The 26,815-nt window shown below is 37.6% G+C and overlaps 2 protein-coding genes across 5 annotated transcripts in view; both read right to left on the bottom strand.

Moving 5' to 3' along the window:
* The window catches only part of LOC132908710 (fasciclin-2), a 237,751-nt gene that overhangs the window by 10,891 nt on the left and 200,045 nt on the right, over positions 1 to 26,815 (bottom strand). The window lies entirely within an intron of this gene.
* Positions 1,729 to 26,815, bottom strand: part of LOC132908708 (uncharacterized) — a 48,096-nt gene continuing 23,009 nt past the window's right edge. Inside the window, exons 2-17 of one of the 4 annotated variants that reach the window (XM_060962954.1) lie at positions 20,897 to 21,174; positions 20,697 to 20,773; positions 17,709 to 17,922; positions 16,279 to 16,413; positions 16,093 to 16,122; positions 14,916 to 14,997; positions 14,615 to 14,809; positions 14,115 to 14,255; positions 13,641 to 13,881; positions 12,680 to 13,345; positions 10,342 to 11,300; positions 9,454 to 10,262; positions 7,951 to 8,263; positions 7,106 to 7,355; positions 6,663 to 6,890; positions 1,729 to 5,470 (exon numbers count right to left, since the gene is read on the bottom strand). In XM_060962954.1, the coding sequence (XP_060818937.1) occupies positions 5,265 to 5,470; positions 6,663 to 6,890; positions 7,106 to 7,355; positions 7,951 to 8,263; positions 9,454 to 10,262; positions 10,342 to 11,300; positions 12,680 to 13,345; positions 13,641 to 13,881; positions 14,115 to 14,255; positions 14,615 to 14,809; positions 14,916 to 14,997; positions 16,093 to 16,122; positions 16,279 to 16,413; positions 17,709 to 17,922; positions 20,697 to 20,773; positions 20,897 to 20,973 (4,623 nt within the window). In that variant the 5' untranslated portion in view covers positions 20,974 to 21,174 and the 3' untranslated portion in view covers positions 1,729 to 5,264. The remainder of the gene's footprint in view (positions 5,471 to 6,662; positions 6,891 to 7,105; positions 7,356 to 7,950; positions 8,264 to 9,453; positions 10,263 to 10,341; positions 11,301 to 12,679; positions 13,346 to 13,640; positions 13,882 to 14,114; positions 14,256 to 14,614; positions 14,810 to 14,915; positions 14,998 to 16,092; positions 16,123 to 16,278; positions 16,414 to 17,708; positions 17,923 to 20,696; positions 20,774 to 20,896; positions 21,175 to 26,815) is intronic. The other 3 variants (XM_060962956.1, XM_060962955.1, XM_060962957.1) reach the window with 3 other exon arrangements.

Genomic DNA, 26,815 nt, shown 5'->3' with positions numbered 1-26,815 from the left:
TTCTCGCTTCGAAAGAACCCATTCTTCGTTCGCGTTTGGCCGAAATCACGTCGCTAAAGACGAATACAAAAAGATGAAAAACCGATGACTCGACGACCACAGCGAAAGGTAAAGGACCAACGCCCCTACGGCGGACAAAGAGAATTTTTTAATCCATTAAGGAGCAAAGTTTCATTAACGCGACATGGCATTTATAATTCTTTTTTAATTGATTTACATTATCGAATTCTATCGAATTCACATTGTAATTACGAAAAGGAATTTCAAGAATTATTCTTCCTTTTCTTTCTTCTTCTATCTAATCAAGAAAAATGAATTTTTACTTTGTTCTTCCATCATGTTCGTTAATTAACATAGATATGCCTGAATATTCTTTTAAGACGTTTACCAAAGTAATATACCTGTTCCTTATTCTCCTTCTTAATTAAAACTTAATTATCTTTCTGAGATTTAAATCTTCGAAAACGTATTGATATAAAAAGAAAGATTCCGATACTTCCAGTATCAAAATGGCTCGAATATAATGGCAGCTAAAAATTGTATTAGTAACAGGCATATCCGAGTTCCAATGATCTTCGAACATCTTCCCATTTCATTAATCTTTACGATGACCGAGCCAAGAAATTGCGGTAGAAACGGTAAAATCGGTAAAAACTTAACATTACGGGGGTGTGGGTTAAGAGTACAAAAAGGATTGGCAATTAACTAGAACGCGCATTAAACGTACAATTAGACACAACGACGTACAATTGAGCAAACAATAGGACAGCACTGAAAATTCCTTCGACCAGAATCGCATTCGAACTCTTCGCACTATTTAGCTTCGTCGAATTTTTCTACCGCTTTGTGCCCAGTTCGCGACCATTCGCTCTTTCTATCGATCGACAAACGGGGTAGTAGAACGCGTGTTTCATCGTTCTTCAGGTGGCACGCCTCTTTATTCTCTTCTCGCGTAAACTCGAAGAATTTCTTCGATCGAAGAACAAACTCGAAGTGGCACGATATATGGAAAACACGACGCCGAAAAGATGCGTTGCAAGGACGCAAGAACGAGATCGCGTCGAAGAACGATCGTTCGTGCGATGACACGTTCGAGGTATTACAAAGAGATTAGAAAAAGGATATAGGTGCGAGTGTGCGACGAACAACGGCTGAGAAATCAATGGGGACGCGCGAGTGGAGAAGAAGCGAAGAGAGAAAAATTGCCTTATAACAAATTAAGTGGTTCCTTTGCACGTTCAATTGTATATTTGTCATTTAGAAAAACTATGTTGATTAATAATTTAATAATCGCATGAGCACCTTATAAAGGTAAGACAAATACGTATTATCTAGAGTAGTAAAATTCAATCTATATTTTGATATCAAATAGAACATCGTTTTAAATTAAAAAAAATTCTCTGACTTTTCAAATGCAAATGCTTTCTCTTCACTCCTAACGCACGTTCGATAATCCGACGATCGTAAGTAACGACAGAGCGTAATGCGTAAAGGAAAAATGAAGGAAAACGATGTGACCTTATAGATGGACAGGAAAAATTCTAAAAACTCTTTTGTGCTTGACAGTTGTTACGAGTGTGAGACTCGGACGAACGAAGACGAATACGAAGAAGATACTGTGGTCCTGAAGAAGCAGTACTCGGTCTAGAATTCCGATGAACCGTATAGCAACACATCGCGCGACGCGGAACGTGTACGTTACACGATTTTTCACGAGTACGCGCAACATTTTTCTTTCTTTCTTTTTTATTTTCTTTACGATGTAAACGGTTTACACGACAATTTCATGGGTAAACGTTTATATTGGGCGCAGTGGGTTTACACTTAACGATATTACAAGAAGAATCGCCGTACGACATTGCAATTTTCCTTTACTACATGCATAGAAAATCATGTAAAAATTGTTTACAAATAATGCTCTGTAAATTGTTTTCAACGTGTCCAGATATTAATTGTACGCTGGAATTTATTTGAATTTTGATTAAAATTATTAACTAATTCAAATACTTATAAGGTGTATAATGTATATATATATATGTATTTTAATGTAAATTAGAGACGAATTATTAGATTTATATTTAACAAATACGTTAATAATCGCGTTACTTGGTATAAATAAAGACTTAAAATTTCAAAAAATATAATCAATGAAAAACATTACCTTGAACGATAATTCTCAGAGAAATAAATAAACTCAATTATCGACGAACACATTAATCGAAGTATTTAACCACACTTCGTAAAAACGAGCAACAGATTAAATGCTTCCACTATAATCCACGAAATAACTTTCATCCAGTCGCGTGGAAAAATCAAATTGCCATAATCGTATCGGCGTAGCGCGGCGTATCTCGTCGACTCATGACCTTCTCCCTCTTCTTCCATCTTGAAAAACATCAAAATTACACACGTATCTCTCTCTCTCTCCCATTCTTTCGATGACATTCACGATTAGCAATTAAGAGACGCGACATAGCCGCGCGTCTTCGTTGCTTCGATTTTACGATTAAATGTATAACATTTTTACTTAGATTGTTCTGAGCAATTGAGATCTAGTATTGGAGGGATTTCATATACCTGAAAATGTTTAGTCACTTGTCTCGTTCTCCTCGTGTTTTTATTCCTCTACTATTCCTCTTGCTCGTCTTGCTTCTGTCCGTTAATTTTCACTATCGTCGTTTCACTATCATCGTTTCACTATCACCATTCGAACGTAAAAAACATTTGAAATCTTGCATCTGTAAGTTTCTTCGACGTAACGATCATTTCGAGATTCCTCGTCGTACCTTGTATCCTTACACCTTCTTTTCTTATCATCTTCCCGCAATGTTTGCCATTTTCTTAGTATTTTATTTTCCGTGTTTCGTTTTTGTTTTCTTTTTAAATTAAGATACTCTCACGCTCTCTTTCTCTCTCTCTCTCTCTCTTGCTTTCATACTTTACGCGTCTCATCCATCCTCCGCACACCGCACGCACTCACACTTATCTGAGAGTAACAATTGACATGCGTTTCGTAACTTTCCTAGCGTCTAGACAATGTGTCCCTGCATTGTCTTAATTTCTTTTTTCTTTTTCTATAATATACATCGTATATTTTTTTGCGTTTCTTTTAGATTTTTCCATTTTTTTCTTTTTGTTTTTTCGACACCAGGCTACGTTAAAAGGAGCCACGGTGGAACCCGTCATGCGATGCGTCGCTGTGTTCTCTCGAGTCTTAAAAAGAAGCGGGAAAAAAGGCGAGTTCACGATTTTCTTCTTTCTCGTTTAATTAGTTTGTTAACGAGAGATTCCTTTCTTGCTTTTTTTCGCAGTGACGTTAAAACGGATTTTACGGTTGGTATATATGACGCGATATCGATGTCGATGACGATGATAGATGTCGATGAGGATCGTTCGAACGATCCTTTATTCGTGTCTCGATTATCTTTTAATAAATTGATTATTCGTTTCCCGTTTTTCTATTTCTCTTTTCTACCCTGGGAATTACTCGACAGCATCGGGTTTTGCGATAGGCCGAAAACTCGATATTTAAATTGGTTTTCAATTGCTTTAGGATGGTTTGGCGTAGTTTGTGTAATCTTACGTAAACGTTCGTTATCGTTAATCAGTGACTCATAACCAGTGATTTAACTTACCGTAATATATGTTGAATTATCGACATTTCTATAGAGAAATATTATTACGTTGTTTTCAAGAAAGATATTCTGAATAGACACGTATACATATGTATGTGTATGCGTAGAAGCAAATGAAACTTGAAAAATTGTCTTAGCTCTGAATTAATAAAATGGAATGCTTGTTACAGAAGTGTTAATAGAGAGATACTATCTCGATGGATAAATTAATGGAATACAGACTAACAACGATATAGATAAGAAGCAGAGCACCATTATTATAGCAGTATTCATGTATATATCACAATCATCATCATAAAAAGGAAGTTTCAATTCCAGTTTCTATTAAGATATTGTACATCAATTCCCATTTAATTCAAGTTAAATCACTGACCAAATATTCCATTTACTATATCCTGTATAAATCATTTTCTACCAGTATTCCATTTCATTTTCAGAAGATTTGATCTTGCGAGTCATCATTAATCCTCCATAGGCAAACATGTTCATCCATAGAACTTACAGACGATATAAATGAGATTATTTTCAGGTCTAATTCCTTTATGATTACAGATACTCGACAAATCTGAGAAAATTCTGCGGTCCTTGTCAGATGAGAAGCAAGTGAGAAGACTATTGGCACATAAATTTTTGTTATTGTTAATCGAAACTCTTATCGAATTCTTTGTTGAAAATTACTGTATTTCCAGTATTCCTTTTAGTAGGCGTCACTAAACGATTCTGCATCTCTGCTCTCTTAAAGGATCTCCCGATAGAAATTACATTATTCAAGACATTGGGAATCGTTGATAATTCGGTTTGCTTACAGAGGAGTAAAAGTACACGAGTAACGTAGCACGTGAATAATAAAAACTCCGCCATTTCTACATAATTTTCCATGAAATTCCCAGTCTATCATCCTACGTTTCACTCTGTATTTTCCCTAAATGCTCCCGCGTACTCGTCTCAGATAACAGTGAACACATCCAACACCATTGACCATGAAACCACCCTAAACCAATCTGAAGCTACGAAACTACTCGTTTCGTGATTTTCTTCCATTGAGAGAAGAGCCAGCTGCGGAAACAAGCATTCACGTAGGCCCATTCTTCGCGCAGGCATAGGTCCATTCGTTACAATACGTTACAATCGTTCGATGGCTCGATGAATCGTCGAAATGGAGGGCGAGGGACGCGCTTCGAATGGCGCCACGATGGAATGACACTTAGGAACCTAACGAGAGAAACTGATCGACGACGTTCTTATATTAAAACATGTCCGAACGATGTGGCCACTTGTGTGTAAAAACGTTGGAATTGCCCCGCTTCTGATCGATCGAACGACCGATTTTCCATCGTTTGGAAAAAGAGAAACGGAGCAAGCGTTGAAAAAAGAGGCGAAGGTATTTTAGTTTAGAAGCGGGGCAATTATCGAGCAGGACGCGCTAATTATTCCTAATGCGATCGAAGACGACACGGAGAGTTACGAGAATCCGCTCTCGACTTTATTCTTCTTTTTTCTTTTTTTTTTTTTTTATGTTCATCTCTCCCTGCTGCTAATTAATTCGCTAGTATTAGACTAGTTTCTCTTCATTTTTTTTATCTTGTTCCTTTAACGGTTCGTCATTTAAGTCGCTAGGCAGTCCGTTCCTTATCTGAAGTATTTCAGACCAGCCACCAGCAGGAACTTCTCGATGAAAAGCTCGGAATCGAGGACGGCGATGTGCGCGGCTCGGCCAATCAGAGCGTTTGCCGTTGCAGGTAACGCGTGGTGCACGTCGTACCTCACTAAACTTACTCCTGACGAGGACATCACCGGGTACAGGATGTTGTGCACCATCTCACGATATGCTGCACCTGCAAGATCACATTGTTTTAATTTATTTTATTCAATTGCGACGCATCTGACATTTCACGATTAGGGTCTCCTACTCAATATAATATTCTGTTATTATTCACTCAAATTATATACACCTAGTATATAAGTATTAGAACCCCAGTTGACATTCAGTACAAATTGTACGTTTATCGTTGTGGAAGTAATTACTTCAAGAAAAACTCTACATCTTCACTTTTTTATATCCGTAACCTGGAGACCAATGTTAAGAAGAGAATAGAATTTAGTGAAACAAAAAATTCGAAATAAGGAGAGGTCAATGTTATTGTACCTTTGAATATAAATTTTGTTTTCAGTTACAAGGTCTAGAAACAAAAGAGCTATAAGTAGATTTCTATTGCTGTTTCTTATAGCCTTCAGCTACAGCTACAAGATCACCTTTTTGGTAATGTCCTTTGCCATAAATATATGAACGTGCTCTCTATCATAGCTTCTTTTATTGTATTGTAACACTGTGACAGTGAGGATCTGGATCAGCATACACTAATACTTATACGTATACTTATTTCAATATACTTTTCCATTACAAATTCATCCACTTGTTCTTCTATCAGTCAAGGTCAACAATCGCTATCTTTATTTTCCAAGTATTTTATTATAAAACTGTTGTGAAGTCCTACTCTTACTGTTCTTAAAAGTAACAAATCACGTTCCATTGTAATGTCCTTTGCCATAAATATATGAACGTGCTCTCTATCATAGCTCCTTTCATTGTATTGTAACATTGTGACAGTGAGGATCTGGATCAGCATACACTAATACTTATACGTATACTTATTTCAATATACTTTTCTATTACAAATTCATCCACTCGTTCTTCTATCAGTTAAGGTCAGCAATCGCTATCTTTATTTTCCAAGTATTTTATTATAAAACTGTTGTGAAGTCCTATTCTTACTGTTCCAAATCACGTTCCATTGTAGCGTAGAGAATGTCAAATTTGGAACACTAAAATTGTAATATGTAGTTTCTCGGCATAAAGCCAATAAGCTGCTTTCTTTCGTAAGAAAGTGGAACTCTTTGGTAAAAAAGAGAAAAAAAAAAAGATAGCCTTTTAGGATCTCCTGATGGAAGTCTCTTATTCCCAAGATTGCTCGTTCGATAAAGTCGTATTACCAGAGATAAATGAAAAAATAAATGGAGTTCGATTACCTTGATCGGTCGAATCTCGTACGGCGGCTTTGCAGAGTTCTATACGAGCAGAGTGAAGCGGCACGTATCGATCCTGCGCGCTGCCACACAGCAGCACGTGTTTGAATTTCTCGAGATTGCTCTTCTGACTGAGGCGGAACATGAACGACCGTCTAACATTCGGCGCATCTTTCATAGCCAGTTGTAGCAACGAGACGGACTTCTTCAGCTTCTGCATGAACCACATACCTGAGGACATAGTTTTATTTTGGAAATAACAGTTTCAGGTCTTAACGTGTAAGAACTTACGATTTTAAAATAAAGAAGCTCTTTCATTTTTACAATTATCCAATTTAGAATTATTATAAACTTTTTATGTGTTTTGAGATTATTAGAAATGTTTACAAAATCGCTAAAATGTCGTCTTTAACGACCAGAAGAGACGAATTATTTTCTGACATTACCTGCGTTAACTAATCCACTGGTGTTATACAGTGTACCTAAGTGTGGACCGCTTAGGCTGAGAAAGGTGTGTAAACGTGGAAGAAGCGGCCGTAATTGAGGCCGCGTCAGAGCGCTTCTTATGATGATGGTCCCTAAAGAATGTCCAATAAAGCTTACTTTCGTCGGGTTCAGACCCGACGTCTCGATGTGATGCAGAATCTCGGCTACCAGTCGATCCGTCATTGTATCGAAATCCGAAAATGTGTCACCCTTTTCATACAACATAAAAATATGCAATTTATTAACATTCGTTCGTTACTTCTTTCGAATAGACAATCTTTTTCACTCTCGCTTCTAGCCATTTTTCGTTCTAATTCAGACTCGCTTTGAGGTATCAAATCTATGGCGATTCTACTTCAAACTCAATCTCACACGAATGTATATGTATCTCAAATATTTTATAATATTTTTCATTCTTAAATTTACGGATAATAATTTCCAAAGTTACAGTTAAGTTATTTCGACGTTATACAAAAATTAGTTGAGCCATGAAAAACAAAATTAATTGATGGTTGTTTGATGAGGAAGAAATACGAAAGACCGATCTCCTCGTATTCACAAAAACATAACATGCAAAGCTAATTTCCAATCCGAATCACTAGGAAATATATCTTGCAATCTAATAAATTAAAAAAAAACATTCATAATAAATAAATTTTCTTCTATAATAAATAATAATAAATTATAAACTTCTATTATTATAAATGATATATATCATAATAAATAAATAAACTTCTATTATTTATATAAATCAAACTGAGAAAAATTCTGTCCTCCTAATAAAATATAATAAAACAAATCTCACTTGATTTCTCTCAGACATTAAAAAATCTAGATGCGCTCCGGGAAGACTCAGTTCCAAGTACGTCTTGACCAAACGAAGATCAGCAGGGTTGCCATCGAGACCGTGCACGCAGATAATCAGATGAGCTCCTTCCGGCGAGAACAGCCGGTACTCGTTGCTGATGTGGAAGTACGGCATGGTCGAGGCCAGGGTCGGATAATCACTAAGAGGCACATTCGATCTTAGAGGTTTTACCGACGACGGGGTCGGGAAGTCACCGTATCCAAAGGAATGGGCACGTTTATGGAAACGCAACTGCGCTTCCTTGTGTTCTCTAGAGGGGATAAGGTAGACAAAGAGAAACTTAACTACGAAAAAACACAAAGTGACAGAAGAAAGCCATCGCCGAACTCAAAAAGGCAGATAGAAAATGGCACGGATGCTTGCGAACAAAGGCGAAAAAGAAAAATAGGCGAAAATAATTGCACGATATTAAAATTTGGCTCAGAGTTATTCAATTGTTTGGAAAGTTCGTGGCGTTTTTAATAGTTGGAAATATTTTGTTGCGAGATTGTTAAGATGAGATTAGGTGGACACTGTTCGTTATGAGATTGAAAGAAAATGGTTTACTATGAATTTCTGGTAATCAATAAGATATCAAGTTTGATGAAAATTAGATATCAACTGCAACACGTAAAGAGGAAACACTGGTGAATTGTAAAAAATAATTATTTAATGAGACGTGTTTAAACCAAACTTGTAATATCTTTCAAACATCTGCTACCAGATATCATTTAAAATTTCCAAATTAAATGGCAAGACGTCTATTCTTTTAGAACTTTAAAAAGGACGTCTTTAAAATCTTGTCTATTGAGTAAACTATCGTTTTTCTCAAATGCAAGGCAAAAGTATTGTTTTAACTGAAATATTCAATGGTCGCTTATTCTGATCATTAGGAAACTTAAAAGTTAAATAAAATATTAATTTTATAGAAATATATTAGCTTAAAATTTCCCCTAAATATTACGAACTTTTCGAACAACCAAATACAGAAAATCATAATTTTCGCTGTGAAATTATACGTGTTATAACGAAGGGACTATGTGAAGGCCAAAGGACTTGGTAGCTAAACTATATGACTAATCGGTGTTGAAATAAAAATATTTAATGTACACCACTAAACCCTCAGCTAAATGAATTATAATCTGGTAAAGCGTTAGAAGGCTATTCTAACAAACACTTTACTCCAAACTTTCAAAATTATTTTATCACACGCATATTGCATTTCGTGTTTCATCTGATCAATACGGTACAGTTAAACGAACCGTCATAAATAACAGGAACAATTAATCATCTTTAGAGCTGTCGTTAATTTAACAACACAATGCATGAATGATATCGAACTATCGTTCATCCATTGTACTTAATAATTAGCCAACAACTTTATTATCAAACGAAAAGCTTGATCCCACCAAACCAGCGAAATCAAATCTCACAAGAAACCCTGTACAATCGTCAACGCACCTGTAAATCTTCCCTGAGAAGCTCATCTGCCTCTTGAACGCTTCCTTGCATTTTTTAAAATTAATCGAATCATCCTGAATCGACTGTAACAGTTCCTTGCCCTCTTGATAACAATCTAAACAAATATCTCTAGCTCCATATGGAAGGTCTCTATCTCTCTCCCTTTCCCTCTCCCTATCTCTGTTCTTCTGAGGACTACACGGTGCAGTCTTCGTCTGTTTAGGACTTCTAACCGGTTTCACCGTCTCGTAAACGTGATACAAAGGATTATCGATGATAGCAGGCGGATCACGAAATTCCTCTGGAGGCGGTGGTTCGTCCTGGAACATTTTTGGAGGCGGGAGTCGTACTTCTTCGTACGAATGCTCTTCTACGCTTTCTTTCGTTGGAGCGGGTCTTTCTTTCCTTGGTACGATTTTTGACAATTTTTGACGAAGCTGTTCGCTCGATAGCTTCGCGTTTCGACGTTGCTCGGAGCTAGACGTGTCCCCGCTGCTCACCCATCCGGAACACTCGGACGTAAGGTTGCTGGAACTGGAGCTCATCGTTGGGCTACTCGGTCTGCTGGACGGCGGGCTCAGAGGATTCGGAATGACGGGAAGATTGTTGCTAAGGCTGTCCTTGCTGTCGCGTATGGGCATGCAAGGTAACGACACTGCGCTTCGTGGTACCACAACTTTGTTCTGCGCTACTGGCACACTCGCACATCTCAGTCTTTTCACGCTTGGCGCTGGGATAGCGCTGGAGGTGTCGGATGGTGTCGTTCCATTCGTTGCTGGCGCCTCCATGGGAGACTTGATGGGCTCTACCTGTAATTATGAAGAAAGAATTTTCACGTATGAAGATTTTATGTAGAGAATTATTAAAGAAGAACGTAAGAGATACTACCTTCAGGATAATTTTATTATTATTCTCCACCCCCAGGACGCTCGTCGTGGTTACCGGAGGTGGAGGCCTGTACTTTGGCAGCGGAGCCACCGCAGGATCCTGATAAGCTGGAGGTGGAGGTGCTGGTTTCCTATTCCTATGACTACATTTCCTATTCTCCTCAGCCGGATGGTCAATATCCAGAACAGGCGCGGAATGCGGTCTTCTTCCATGCCTGTCCTTCCTTTTCTCTACACGTTGTTCCTTCTTCGGTTCAGACATAGCTGTCATCACCTTATAAAACATCTCGTTAGTTAATTCTTGCATCTTATCTTCGCTATGTGGCCTCCTATGTTTCTCTGCTTCTCCGTAACAAGGCGCGACGCCATTACGAGGGCTCTTGACGGCAGACCTCTCCTCTCTTCTTCTTGGTCTTTCTCTTCGAAAATCACAATACTCGTTACGATCAACGTCATCTACTAATCTTTCTGTGCTTTTTGGTCTCCTTGGTCTCTCTGGTTCTCCACGTGTTCTCCCACTGGTGCCATTTGTTCGATAGAAGAAGGAGTCTGTAGTTGTCGACGCGTAATTGGATCTTTTATACAAAGGATCAGCCATCATCGAATGACTGCTCGGCAACCCTCCGCCATTCATTGGATCCTGAACTTCTCGATTTCGCTGACTTAACCCGGACCCAGTTTTACCAATTGTGTGATACCTGCGAGACTCTAGACCATTCGTTTGACTGTATTTGCCACCTGTTTGATGCGTTTGTTTACGGGAATTTCCTCGATAGGTCACTCTGTCCAGCGTGGCTGTGTGAAGCGGTTGTTGTTCTGGGAGAAACGTGTCGCCATTGACGCTCGCTTTTGTTGGTAGAAAGTTGTTTTGGTCGTTGGCGGTCGACAGTGGGTGACGCGTTGGTAATCGGTGACTGCGTGGCTCTAGTCGAATTCTTCTTGTATCCAGAGAATGGTAATCTGTAGAGCAATAGTTAACGACTTGATCAATTTAACGCTTAGTAAAATTGAAACGGATAAAAATTCAATAAGCAGTTAATAACGTTTTAACTATTACTGAAATAGATAAAGGCAAATAAGTACCTATGATTGGATGTACTAGGATTTGGTGGATTGTTAGAAGGTTTTGTAAGTTACTTTTATAATAACATAGATAGTGTAAATAACGTAAATGTAATATTTTAATATTTCCTGAATACATAATATATTTTCTATAATATAAATTATATAAATACTTTGAAAGAGGAAAACCTTGTTGGTTGCAGGTACTAAAGAACGTAGAATATTAACATAGAGGTGTTTTCTAAAGGGTGTCATAAACTTTATTGAGTGAGTAATGCAAAGAAGAAAGAGCTGTTAAGCGGAGTATGAGCCGTAAAAAATAAAAATTTCAAAAATGCACGCTACGTGAAAGTTGTGCGATGAGTATGAGTGTACGGTTGTGTACGTGTACACACGCAGGGGTGAGTTCTCTTAAGGGTGAACCGCGTATAGCGAATGAGAGTTCAGAGCGAGTGTTTTTTCCGTAAGTTCAAAGGGAGTGTTCCGAGGACAATGTAGGGAATATGGAGAGTTGTACAGAATGTACCATACTAGCGAACAAGCAGATTCATTACGAAGTAGCTACTCCGTAATATTATACAAAATTATTCCACCGAATCAAGAACATTTTATCATCAATTCTATAAAATAAGTATGCTCCAAAAACCCATACCAAATCACTCGCATTTTAATGTTCTTGATAAAAAGATATGTACTTGTATCGTCTATTATAAATACAAACACGTGAATGTTAATATTCGAATATCATTTCAATAATATTTACTTGGATTTTTATATCGTGTGTAATGAAAGATAATGTATTAACTCATGAGCTTCTTGGTAGGCAGTGGAATAAACATGTTATGTAAGATGGTTTAAAGTTTCATTTGATACAATCTTATACCATATATTATAATATGATAACCATAAATTATATGATATATTATCGAGAAGCATATCGAATGTATAGGATGACATTAATATTGATTGGAATATTACATATTAAATAGATAAATCTTAATGGAATTATTCAAGATGACCTGTATAAATATTTATATGAGAATCATAAAGATTTGATGTTTTTGTCTGACAGTTACTCTTCTGCTAGCATTACACTTAATCGCTCAGAAATCTTAACAGAAGATATTAGAAAAAAGAAACTAATACACCCAGGTATAAGTGCAATTTCATCCTTCCCCAAACTGACCTATGTCGTTCAATCTTTCATACACTCTCTTCTTCATAAATTTTACTCTCAAAGAATCAGAGAATCCTCCTCCACCTCCTCATCTTCCTACCTTCATTAATATTAGGAGCCTTATTCTCGCTCCAACAATCTGTCATCTGAGCATGGTCCATCGTTGCCAGACAGGTGGGTACCGTAAGAGTTTGTTCGCAGGACTTGTTCGACGGTCTGTACCCAGGTAACTGTCCTCCTGGCGGTAATTCAGGAAACATAGCCGCGAGGAGCGACGTTATCGAGGTGTTCTGAGGATCATTCTGTTGTCTGGGCAACACCAACATTTGCGTAGACTTGGCGCGAGGCAACGGGATCACGGGTGTCGATCCTAGGGATGGGTTTGGAGCGGAGCAGGCTTGCTGCCCCGAAGGAGGGAAAAGCGTGCTACTGGACGGCGCTGTCGACCTTTGCCTTCCTCTCGAAGGAACTGTCGCTGGTGGAGTAACGTTTCGCGCCCCGCCTCTCTGTCTTGGAAACAGCTGCGTGGACACGGATCGAGGAAGCGTCTTTGGCGATGTTCTTGGTTGAACTGGAGCGATGTCTGGACCTAGTTGGTCCAAGGATTTGCTGTGCCTGGCAGGAAGCGTGGATGGAGTGAGCATCAGACGACCTTGGACCGAACCGATATCCTGAGCCGCGCCTTCGCTCCTTGGTGACCAGATTCCCATGGATCGCGACTCTAGGATTGCTGCTATGCCGCAACTGCAGTCGTCGATGCCGGGAACTGCAACGAGCATTTGCTGTTTGATTAATTTTTGAAAAAGTTAGGGGATGTTTTAGGGGTAGCAATCCCTATGGCTTGTGACAATTTTGTTAGTCGCTTAATAATATTTGTATGAATAGAGAATATCTTGGTGATATACACATACAACGGTTGTTGGTTGCAATTAAATTAGTAAAAATGCTTGGTTAACGAGAACAAAGAACAAATCCTGTGTTATAATCATCGTACAAAAAGATTGATCACGCGTGACATAAAGCTATATCGCGTTCATTCTTTTCATCAAAGTGATACTTGCCGCTGTTTCTGTGCCTCTGCTTCATATCCACGTACTGATCCTCGAAGATCAAAGGCAGAGACTGAAGATCTCCGTCCAATTCCGGACAGTGCACTGGGAGCGGTGGCAACGAGGACAGATATCGCGATCTTCTTGCCGCTTCGCTCACCGCCTGATACGACTGGTAGTTCGCGTCGTAACAGCCCCATGCGGATGTCCTAGGGTTTTCTAGCACGAAGAAACCTTCCGCAAAACGTTTCACCTATAAATTTGCGACCAAAGATGTTAATTTAAATAGAGTGGTACTTTCTTAGAATATTTGAAACGAAGTTTCGTTTAATTCTTAATTAGTATCGTTGGATCGTAAAAGGCCACAAATTCCTTCGTCGTAATTCTATGGTGTATCTGTCTCGTGTCTTTGAAATAAAGTAATTAATCTAAAAGAGGACACCTAGAAACTGTGGGAAATGAATGACAATAAAACGAGCGTTTTACCCTCAGCTGATGATGGATCCTCGCAAGATGCTGATGAACAGCCTCGCGCCCGGAGAACGCTTCCAGAAAATGTTGCCAGAGAACGATATTTTGTGCGCAGAGTTGAGCGACATCAGTCTCCTCCGTGTCCATCATCTGTAACTACAGCACAACCACATCTTTCACAGAGAAGTCACAAGAAACAAAAAGAAAAATATTACATGTGTAAGTCAATTTGGTGTCTTCAAGTTCGAATATTTATATTACTGATAATATCAAAATTATTTATAATTTATATTACTGATAATATCAAAATTGTTATCTACCTAGTATCTTAGTTGTATTCATAAATATATAAAGCACAAAGATCAGCGATTCAGTTGTAGCAAGTGATAGAAATAATTTCGCTGACTAACTCTATGTTCCATAAATAAAAGTCGAATTTTGTCAAAAGCGACTTGTAATAATTTACACGCCAAGAACAAAGAATTTTGTAAGAAAACCTGAGAAGCGGTACCGACCTTGGTAATTTCTTTGTGCGTGTTCTGAGCAAGCTCGAGCGCTCTTTGCTGGCAAGAAGGTAGCAGACGCGCTAAATCAGCTAAGTCGTTGAGCAAAGATTCCCTCGCGGCCAAAAGTAACCTGATTACTTCCTGTTGAACTAATTTCGCGTGTTGTATCCTCGTGGCTGAACCAACGCACCTCGTTGTTGTTTCCTGCAATAGTTACGAATATCTTGTTGCAAGCATTCTTTTGATCTTCCTTTCTGTAGCAGCTAAACTATCAATTAAAAATTTTAATGAAACTCGTGCATGAACTCACGATATTTCCTAACTGAGCATTGTTGTCCCCGTTTGCTGCAGTCTGTTTAAATTGTAGCCACGGTTTCCCTCCACGCGGCGCACTGCAAGCATATTATTCGGTTAATTACGCTGTCGCGATGTTAAATTAAAACATAATCGAACTCTCATTGTCACTACGAATGGAATAGAATTTTTTGATTGAAACGATTAGGGGGTCGGACACGATTTAAATTTGTAAATTGGTTATTTAGTTTTTGGTCATTTAATTTTTCACTGTGTGGATTTTCATTGTTCTCACAATTTGAAATTTGATATGAAATTTTGTGACTTAAAATTACGATAGTTCGATATTATTCTATCACTATTTTGTTATTATTTTATTATTCTCCTACTGTTATTCTGCGTATAATAAATAATTTTATCAATAGTCGTAATAGGATATTTGATATTTCATAGTCCTTGATTTAACTATTAATCTTCGACTATAAATTATTAACTAATTAAACGATAAATGTGCTTTTCTATAAAAATCTAAAAAAATGTTTCCACTATAATAATACTGGGAGCATGTGTGTTTTAATAATTGGTAAGAATATTTTTCCCACAGCCATTAAAAAGGATTCTGTACTCAAAGAATTAATTAATCCAGAAATAATGCCCCTTTGATACTTTATTACACTGTACGTTCAATTCGAGTACAAAAAAGTCTCCCTGTTACAGTCTCTGTAATTTAATGAGCAAAGAAAACACCATTTTAAAAATTCCTTCCTTGTAGTCACTAATTGGCTTTCTAATATGAAAAAACCACATTACGATATATAAACATATGTAAAACATAAAATTAACTTAAACGCATAAACATTTATATATAAATATTACATTTAAATATTTCAGATATAATGTACAATTTAAGCAATATAAAATAAACAATATATAAAAGTAATAATCAAAGCTCGTTCAACAATATATTCTTCAATAATTAATAATTTTTCCCCTTTATCGGTTAATGTCCACTCTTTATTAATCTTAAAACATGAGAAACCACCAAAATAGACAATTAAAAATAAAAAGAAAAGAACTTGATCAAAAGGGAGGAAATTAAAAAAAAATCGTTATTCGCATTAAAAGTACTGTGTCCATAAATTTGTCATTTTCATTGTAAAAAAGAAAAAAGAAATACAAAATTTGAAACTTACCAGCTCTGGACATAATGAAGTATGCTCTTCCTGCGTGTAACACGGTACAATGAAATCAGCGTTCGTAAGCAGAAAAGAGAAATTTCCATCGTTAACAATCGTGTATACGTAGGCAAATAAAAATATTTTGTAATTATATTATGAGAAAAGAATATAAAAAAAGAAAAAATTTAACTTGTTACCGACTTGATGTAAGGTTGATGAAGGGCCACGAGGCAGGCGTGAATCGTGATGGAGACGGCGGCAAGATGAAAGTAGTCGAAGAGCACCGGCAAATGATAGTGAAGCCCCTTCGTGGGTGCGAAGTTCAGCTGCAATGCCCTACAAAGCAAAAAGCAAACGAAGCTCGTCAAACCTTCAAGGTAGAACATGAAAGCGTACGCGGCCAAGGTTATCGATCTCTCCATCTATTAGGTCTGTGGGGAAGTTCTGCTTTCTTGTCGTGTACTTTTGCCTAGGCATAATGGGCGGAAGAAATTTATGGAAGTTGTAGAGGTCGGTGTTCCTTCAACAACTGAGCATTACGTCTTTTCCTCGTGCATTATATTCAAACCATGTTACGGAAATTGTAATGTGATTTTAACGACTGCCTACTTCGACTTACACAATTTCCTGTAATTAAATGTTCAATTTTTTAGAAGATTTTCTGTCGCTTTTTGGAAAACATATGGGAATTATTCTTTTGGTCTTTACTACTTTCTGTCTCACAAAGACTAGTCTCCAGCAAATTTATTGTTTATATTAATTTAACGTAAATTCGTTAATTTGAACATTTGTCTCAAAACATATAGGACATTCGTAATTTCTATCCATTTCTTTGCTACTATACATAAATGTAATTTAATATTCTAATAATACGTATTCTAGCAGTAGAATGAAGAAAATAATGCTGACCAGTATGGCTTCTCAGTGACTAAAATGAAATTAGATTTCGTTATAATAATCGTCATGACAAGTTTACGGTTGTAGCTTACGTTTAATTAGTGTGACTTGATGTTTCAAATGCATTGTTTCGGTGCAGGGTACATACGAAGAAAATGTAATTAATATTACCATCATTTTACATTTTATTCTTGCAAATACAAAGTGTTAACAGTGCTTGTCATCTACGTGTGACAGATATTCCTGTAATTAAGAAGTATTTATATCTTGAAAAAGAAATATCTTTAGACTTAATATCACCTCCCTTCGTGCTTGAAATGAATAGAATACGATACCAAAAATTAATCACCTATTTTTAAAATACCTTGTATACACGCGTAACGTTATTACATAAGATTTTTCTTTTGGTTTCTTTAACGTGTTATACAACTTTGCTATACGTATAATATGTCGTAGTATATAGCGTAGACGCGGCTTAAGAGTCTACAAACTAACTTCAAACGTAACTGCTCCTTCTCTTCGCTGCCTTCGTTACGTTACAAACATTAGACTCTCACGATTCTTGTATAGCAAGTCGCATGTAGCAATCCTACGAAACCGCAATATCGTTTCTTTTCGCGAGCGACGCTCAAACGATCGTCGCGGTCAGCGAACATATCACTACCGTCTACCAAATGACAGTGGTACAGCGAGATGATAGTACGTTTCGAGATACACCAAGGCGATTATCTTACCTAGACGACACGCAGGCCATGTTTCCTGGTTGCGTCGGCTCGCTGAACCATAGCTCGACGCCGAGATTGAAGTGGGTGCGGGAGAGAACCTCCTCGATCTTGTGACTGTGCACCAGCACGTGAGCTCGGAATAAGACCGAGGTGCCGAGTGTCACCTCTTCGTTTCTGTAGAGGATCTGAAAGCGCTTGCTGGTCCCAGGCGCCTCCAACGAGTCTAGAACACAATGATCGTACGGTTGACGTTTCTTTTGCATCCTCACATCGGATAAAGTACCGCAAAGTACTTACGTATTTGCAATTCTTAACTTTCATGGTATCATTGGACTAGTGGGATCCGTCAAAATTTACGGTTGAACTTTTAATTTAATTTTATTTTTACTCGCCTCTGTTGCGCAGAATGTAAAATACAAAATCAAATTAAATACTCTGTTTTCATGGTACCGTTGCGCTTATCGGGCACCGTAATAATTTTCAGTTGAATCGCTCAATTTTCGAATTCCTAATTCAATTTCAACTTGTTATTGATCTCCATCATGGAGGATATAAAATACAAAATAAAATTCAATACCCTAAATTTATAAATAACATACGTTATTATTATTTGCAACCTAACGATGTTATTGGAGGATTAAAATACTCGTCGGTGACAAATAGTTTTCCGCTATTTAACGTTGGAATGTTTTATAACAAATTATTTAAACCGTGTATGACTGTGCGTCTAAACGTCTAATTGAACTTTTTTTTTTTTTTTTTTATTTTATTTTGGTTATTTTACAATTTGTCCTTGCGGACATTTGGTAAAGTGTTATATCTTGTTGGTGAAGAAAAAAAAAAATATAAATATAAAATAATATAGCACGTGGGCGGCTACCCCCAGCGGGGTACGTTGAACGTCTCGTGGTTTTCTTTCTTTCATTCGTTTTCACAAGATAGAAGAGAGAAGCTCGAGTTTCGATGCACAATGAAGGGTGGCAACGCGATACAAGCGATTCAGGGAACTTTCTAACGCTATCGAGTGCAAGCTAGGTTTGAACTAGTTCGAAATTCTAGTCGCAGCCGTTGTCTAACTCGACGGGGTGAACTCGAGCGAGTTTTCTGCCGCCATCGGTGCCACAGAAGTTTCTGCCTCCACGAGGAAAGTTCTTTGATTCGCCGGACACGCGTTGTCGCGGCAAAGGGCTGGTAATTTCTGGAAACTCAGTTACCATTCGCTTCTTTTCTTTGGTTCTTTCAAGCGGAAAGAAGTTGGCGAGAAGATTGTTAGTTTGGTCAGAGGATGTGGGTGAGTGGGTGACGTTAATGAAGCGCGTGGATGTCACAGTTGGCGATTATTCGAATGAAACGTTGTTCGAGTATTATACAGAGCTTGTCATTGAAGTATTCGGTAACGTTTTAAGTATGACAAAAAAACACTTATCTGATCTTGTTGAAAAACGCTCATTATTCTCACTATCTGCTATTTTTTGCTCACACGAAAGCAGCTCATATTCAGATGAGTGAATTCAATCGGCAAAAGTTCAATTAATCGGGTATTAAGTAAAATTTCATTCTGATAAATAGAATTCTGCTGCGCGATAGAACCTCGTTTGTTCGAACAGGACGAAGAAGTTCAGACAGTCGAGCAGTTTCGATAACAGAAATTTATTACATAACCATTCGCTCCAGCTTCTTTCATATTAGTTCAATTCTATTAGAATTTAAAAACTTATTTCGAGCAAAAACAAAAGATCGCTTATATCAATATATTCCTTATGGGATTCAGTATTTATACTTTTATATTACGAAATATTCGATGGTAGATCGGTAGATCGCGTCAACGAGAGTCGTGAATTCTCATTACGATTCGATAATCGACGCCACGAATTGGTCAATCCTATTTCGTTTAGGATAATGGAGGTGGTTGACTGATTATAACATTAAAGTAACAGGTTATAATATATACTTTATTCCAACAACTTTGTGGATATAAAGAGTTATAATACGTACTCTCAGAGACGTGTAGATAGTAAGTTACAACTGATGACTGATCGATGAACGAAAACCAGTCAAGACATTGATTGATCAACGGATGAAAAACCAGTCAAGAGATGTTGACTGATCTAAGGCAGATAAATCAGTGAAGTTCGGTTACGATGCTGCCGCAGAGGCGAAACTATTGCTGGCTATTGGTGGCCCCAGCATCGGTCACTTGCGGGTGGAAATGATCGTTGAACATGGGAAAAAACCGACCTAATGGAGCAATAACCATAAGGAACGTCTCGACTTGAATATATTTTATAACAATTATGTTGAAGTGGTCGCCACTTCTAAGAAAACTCTACATCTGGTCTTTAATTTTCTCAAGCACCGAAGCCATCGACAGCGCATAGACAAAAGACTGTGTCGAAGGCAAACCATAAACGGTACAGATGCAACGTTGGCTCCAGGGTTTTCCAGTCATAGGATAACGCTGCTAGCGTGCGGATCTGGACCACCTCATATTGTATTCCAAACTTTGTACTTACACTTTAATATTCAAAATATATATATTTTCTACCTTACAATTTATCCACGCGTTCCTTTGTATTCACATACATCCAATAACCTTAACAAATTAAGGGCCCTAACGTTAAGATACAAATGCTTAGTTTTATGACAGTTCCTTAGGATTAATGCGATCCGACTAATTATATTTGCACAGCCAGTAGCCGTTTCGAGGGATGGATTTTAGTTTACGTAAAGAGTCACCGGACGTAACACGAAATTACCTTCGATCGTACTTCGGATGATAGAGTCTGAGCATTAACTTGTTCGTACAAACGCGATTCTACCGTCTACTAGATTTAACGAAACGCAATCGATCAAACGATAATGGAAGAAGTTTAGAAAAATTTATTTTTCATAAAGATTTACACACTGATTTGTAGTATTTTAAATCTAAGCCTGTCCAAATCTCCAACGCTATCGAAAATTCGTGAAAAATCAGTGAAATTCAAAAGAAGTACTCACGGTTGCGTAACTGGTTAACCTCCACCTTGACAGGCAGTTTGGGCGACACTCTGAGGGCAGTTCGTATCTGGTAATACCTGCGAAATTGGAAATCGTCGATAAGCTTAGAGGCGATGGCGATAGGTAAGCCGTTGCAAATTACGCAAGCCAGCCGTCGTGCACACATTCCGTTCACGAGAATGGCTGGTGAATCCGCTTACCCACGCTGGAACAGGTCGACATTGTAGAACTTGCAGAGCTCGAGGGAGAACTCGAGAGTGGCCTGTAGATCGCTCATCTCGATCGCGACGCCAACCTAACCACCACCCCTCCTCTCTCTTTCTCCCTTCGTCGTTCGAAGCAGCCCTTTAATCGAACGAAGACCAGTTTCGTCTGTCGCGACGACTTACGAGGGATGAAGATAGTCGTTTAGGGCCTGGCCGAGGTTCCCGGCTCGATCCTGCCATCCTGTCCGCAAATTTTCAACGTCGAAGGCACCCTACGAATAAAAAAGAACGGAATCTTTCGATTTACGAGACAATTGATCAGCAGTTCGAGCAACCAGCCCCTTCGAACCGTTGAATCGCGTCCAGAAGGTGCTCGAACCGTTCAGCCGCGTATTGAAGTGGATAAAGGTGTATTGTATGTGATTTACGTGGAGGGAGGTGAGTCTTTCCTATCTTCCTCTCCTCCGTCTCCCTCTCTTTTACTCTCTGGTTTCTGGCAAATATTGAACTTACGAAAAGTGTTTGTACTTTTTTATTGGTCTTTTGATATTTTATGTTCCTGTTTTATACAGAACATTCTTTACGCGAGTACCCTGAATGGACGCAAGTTTTTCGTAAAGTCCCTCTATTTCTTAGCAAATATTAAATCAACGAAAGGTTCCGGCATTTGATTCATTTTCTGCACTTTACAGATATGTTGGTGTCGATAATTTCAATGCAACGAGAACACTTTTCCAACATCGTTTCTTTCTCAGTACTGATATTCCTACGCAAGAAACGTACGGAAATGTATGATAAAAATAACAAGTACGAGTGCATAATGTGATAAATAATCGGGTGTCCTGTTTTATATGAAACGCTCTTTCTAACAGAACAACTCTGAAATGATAGCAATTTTTCATTCGATCAACGTGTTTGAATGTTTCGATTTTCAAAATTCTACAAAATATCTGTATATTCTATCGGAGAAAAAATTATTTCCAAATTCGCTAAATCGTTGACTACGCCTGGAAAACTTTCAGGGTGTGTTTCTTCACGAGAGAAGAGAATGGAAAGGGGAATTTCTCTGTTTGCTCTGATTTGCTCCCCGTTGGAAACGGCAAGGTAACGAAGTTTGGCCTCGAAATTCGCGAATGCTTTGCAATCGAATCTTCCGGAAAGGAGGTTGACCACCCCCGCACACCTTCGAGTGACTTCTAATTGTAGCGACGACGAAACGATTCGAGTTTAAAGTGGATTTAATTAGAGCCGAGTTCGAGAGTCAAGTGGAAATTAACGTCTGCCGGTTTCCAAGTCCGCTCAGTGATTTAGCCCGTTGTAATTGCTGTTGCTTTTTAACTTCCCAACATTGTTACGCGGTATTCATGCCTCGAATACTATAAATTTTCGCAAATTGCTCTAGTAATTTATGGCAAACCAGAATTTCCTACGAATATTTATAATTACATATAACGAACGAGGTTCTGAGCGTTAAAAATTTGAGACATAATCTAGGTTTTTGGGCTATAGTACAAAAGAAGAAAGCTATATAAATTCTGAAACAAGTGCAACAGATATTAAAGAACAGGAAGAAACAAGTATACCCCTTTCATAATTCCCAGGATGATTTATCGTATTTGTTGCAAAATTGGACAAATTTTAATTATTACAAGAAGATAAAGTGAGATATTACTATTTGTCCATCAAACAAGATTATTCGAAGTATCAAATTCTTATTTATTTAGATGGAATCGCATATTTTAACTTTCAATGTATCATCCCTTCGGTTTCATAATTAAATTATAATTTTATTCCCCGTTACGAAAACTATAACGCTTTTCTTACAACTATAGATACACAATGGTGTTTTATAAAAAAAAAATAGAAGTAACTCTTTATACTGAAAAGTACAAATTCCTAATCCATCCTGGACTAATCGCTCTACTAAATCCTTATACATATATTCTGTATAATCTCCAGTATTAGCAAAACTATCAACACAGCTAACGCTAAATCGTATTGAAACCTGATCGAGTAAAACGGGGCTTACGATAATCCTGAAAATCTCTCAGCATTCGGCAATTAAATCGTTTCCTGTATTCGCGAAGAATTAACCGTGCGATACCGGTAATGTGTAAAAGCCAAACAAATCAAACGCAAGTCTTTGTATCGTATCGTGGCGAAATGGAAGAGCTGTTCTGTTGACGATGCCAAAGTCTCAGCTTGCAAAGGGTTAAGACCGTACGTACAAACGTCCAGCAGGTAGATCGAATGTCGTCGACACTGTAAACACTTTGTCGAATATCTCTTTTGCAACATGTTCAAACCAGTGCGTGCTTCTGACGTGTTTTAAACGTTTGTGAATTCCATTGAAACCGTGCGAAATTGTTGGCGAAGAGGAGGACTTGTTTTACAATTTCCATAATTCCTCGTTGAGACGGCCGATCAAACTTTAAACTTAATAACCTTCGTCTAGAGGTTGGCTAGCGTGGTTGATGGTTTAAGCGAAGCAACGATAACCGATCCGTATTGATCGAACGTCCACTTTATCTTAAGTGCTCGGATGTCTCGTGAATCTGGAGGAGTTGAAATATAACTTAAAATGATTAATCGAGCGTCAACGAGAAGACTTTTCTGGCTATTAAACTAGACAAACTGAGAGACTTGTGGTTTATTTAGATAGTGTGCAGATGTATATTTAGATATTATATTTAGTATATTTAGTGTACCTAATATGCATATGTTTTTAGGAATAAAATGAAATTTAGCTTAGACACTCTTTTTGAATCTGGCCTCCATTCTTTTAGGTTTAATATAATTCGTGAATTTCCAAACACTTTTTAATATCTCCAGTAATCGGACACACTCGATTTTTATGATGGAAATTTCCATTTTTACATTATTTTCCATAAAATATTCTACTTTTAATATTTTTCCGATATTCAAATGTTGTATCTTAGGATGCACATTGGGCATGCAATATCGCGAGGTACATTATGTAAAAAAGGAAGAGTTTCACCGAAATAGGAATATTTTTACCGATCAAAACGTGTCGATACAGGATTTAAATCGCAGGCGATTAAACTTCTGCATCGTTGTTTATTGTTCGTCTATATTTCACATGATATAAAAAATCATCAAACATTATTGCCATAAATCACCAATTTGGTATTGCAACAACTATCTTGTAATCGTCCTTCTAAAGAAATAACAGACGTATTTGTGTTAAATAAAATTGTTCATCGTACAACAAAAATTATTACAAAACTATTTACTTGAAGCAAATAAATCGAAGATCCCATACGTTACGACCTAATATAACCCGAAATCCATCTTTTGCACCACTAACCAAAATCCCGTGCAGTGAACTTTGATCGCCAGGTCGATCTTCACTCGTGAACGCTTCGACAAGCCTCCCTCGACCGATCCTCGTCGAATTCCCTGGTCCGCAAAAATGATTCACTCACGATAGTCTTTTGCACGCGTGCAAATGCATAGCGAAGAACCACGGGGGTTAAAACTGCCGACAAAGGAAGCTGACGGAAAACAAAAATTCCTCAGGCTGCCCTCGGCGACTGGACGCGCTCGCGCGTACCACTGTCAAGGACGCGAAGGCCGCGTGCACACTTCCTCGAGCGAAGATCAACGACCTGGCGTACGCACGGGAAACCTAGGTGAGAGGGTGGAACGACCGAGGGTGGAAAAAATGGTGACACTCCGTGACAGACGGCAACGATTCTTTTCTTGACTACTCGCGCGAGCTAGCTCAGGTTACACGATTTCGTGATCTTATTTTGTTGGCTGTCAGACTGCGCTGCCAAGACGAACGTGTCTGCATGAAGGTTTGTGAAATCAGTCTATCGAAAAACGTTCGTTCGTTTGCGTTCTTCCAATGTTGGTCCGATGCTAAGTTTAAGACAATGTTATAGGTGTCTATTATGATATTTAATGAAATCTCTCGGAGCAAAACTAGCTTTAATACTAAATATATTAATAGCGTGTAATTTGCTATCATTTTAAACTATTTTAAGATGCGAGTATAAAATGTTTAGCGTGAATGATTGAAAAGTATGTGAGAATGAGATCGATATTTTCGTAGAGGTTCTAATATTATACACGTGACCAAAAATATTTCAAAGTAACAAGCAAGTCCTCCGAAGAGACTGTTCATTAGATTATTATGGATAATTCGAGCGACTGTTGCTCGTTCAATTTCTTGACGTCAAATAACGTCTCTGGCGCCCCTTGCGATTCCCATGCCAAAACCTACAATGATGTGCCAGAGACGTCGTTTAACACTGAGGAGTTAAGAATCTCAATTTGAGAATAGTTTAGTCTTAAGGTTAACTTAAAAGAAACCTAATCTCCTCTTCATCGGTCCACATTAAATTATTAATGGAATTTTCCAAAGAAATAATGAATATCCAAATTACAGTATTTTATACAATATCTAGTAGGTCAAACAATTTTCTATGGAAATTCAATTATGTTAATTATATCTTAAATAATACCAGCTTGCATAAAAATTTCCACTCTGTACATAATATTTTCCTGTTTACTGGTTGATGTTATTAAAGTTAACGGTAGCATAAAACCTATAGATTTACATGGATAAAGTTGATGGTGTTGTACGGAAGGTAATGTAGTGGAGGGTACGTTCGTGTAAAGTTTGGAGAATTTCAGGAGAGGGTTTTGTTATTGTGGGGTGTACGCGGAGCATTGCTTTAGCTTCTTCTGGTCGATCGAGGTGAATGTTGATAGAATTATTATGGGGAGATTATTTTTGTTTGATGATGATACGGGGGAGATGGAATATCGATTGTATCTTTAAACGCAAAAGATGTAAAGGTATATAGCGAGGTTAAAAAAGCAAAATTATGATTCAAGTAAATTTCTATGCAAACACATTGATCGAAAACTCGAAATTGATCCCTTTCGGCCGATGTTCCGTTCAAATCCAACAAAGAGAAAATTGAACCGAGAGATAGAATTATAAAATCGTGGCAAGAGATTGTAAAAATTCAGATCCATTCTCCGTGATAACTTTTCTAAAGGGTATTGTATGTTCGTCTGTCCCAGAAGGGTCGAAGGTACAAGTCAGATGGCGGAAGTTTTAAAGAGAGTTCGAAACTCACCCGGATATGTCTTTTCCCATTCATTTTTCCCTGCTAAACGCAATTCGAAGTTTCAAACAACAAATACGTGACGCGGTAAGAAAGCTGCGAGCGGAAGTTTCAGCGATACTTTACGACGATACTTTTGCGAGACAGTTTCGCTTCCGTAAAAATTTATCTAGCTCTATTTTTACTCTAGAACATTGAAAATTTTATAGACCGATATTGAGAATTCGTTCTTCGTACTTATTCGAGAATCGCAGTATCGCTCCTTTCTTTCCTTTTTTCTTTCTTTCATTGCTTCATCATTGATGTATCAAAAATTTTCTAAATTATCTTTTATGTAGGAGAAATTGGTATTTAACTAGGAACCAACACTGAAAAATTTGTTATAATATAAAATGAGATCGTCCAGCGTAATTTTCTTTTTTTCAATTAGGTTAAGCAACATCAAAAATGAAAGATGCGAAATAGAAATGTGGAAACATTGGGAAGAAAAGAAAAATCTGTGAATAATAGTTTGAAATGTATGAATTGCAGAATACCACACGAAATTCTATCACTGAAACTTATTACTATTATTATATTATTATATACGTTATATACATTATATATTACTATATATAGTATTATATATCAATGTAATACTAGAACATCTTCATCATCGACATTAACGAAGCGATAAACGATCGTTGCCAATCTAATCAAATTGTTGAACGATAGATACATTTAATTTCCATGTTTCTCATCGTATCGTTATGAGATTGTCGATTTGTTTAAATTCCTTTTTCATATCGATGAAAGTAATGTAATGAAAGTC

Source organism: Bombus pascuorum, chromosome 7, assembly GCF_905332965.1.
Source record: "Bombus pascuorum chromosome 7, iyBomPasc1.1, whole genome shotgun sequence".
Taxonomy (NCBI): Eukaryota; Metazoa; Arthropoda; class Insecta; order Hymenoptera; family Apidae; genus Bombus; species Bombus pascuorum.
Note: the sequence above shows the minus strand (reverse complement) of the source record. Positions and strands in the feature narration are given on the sequence as shown.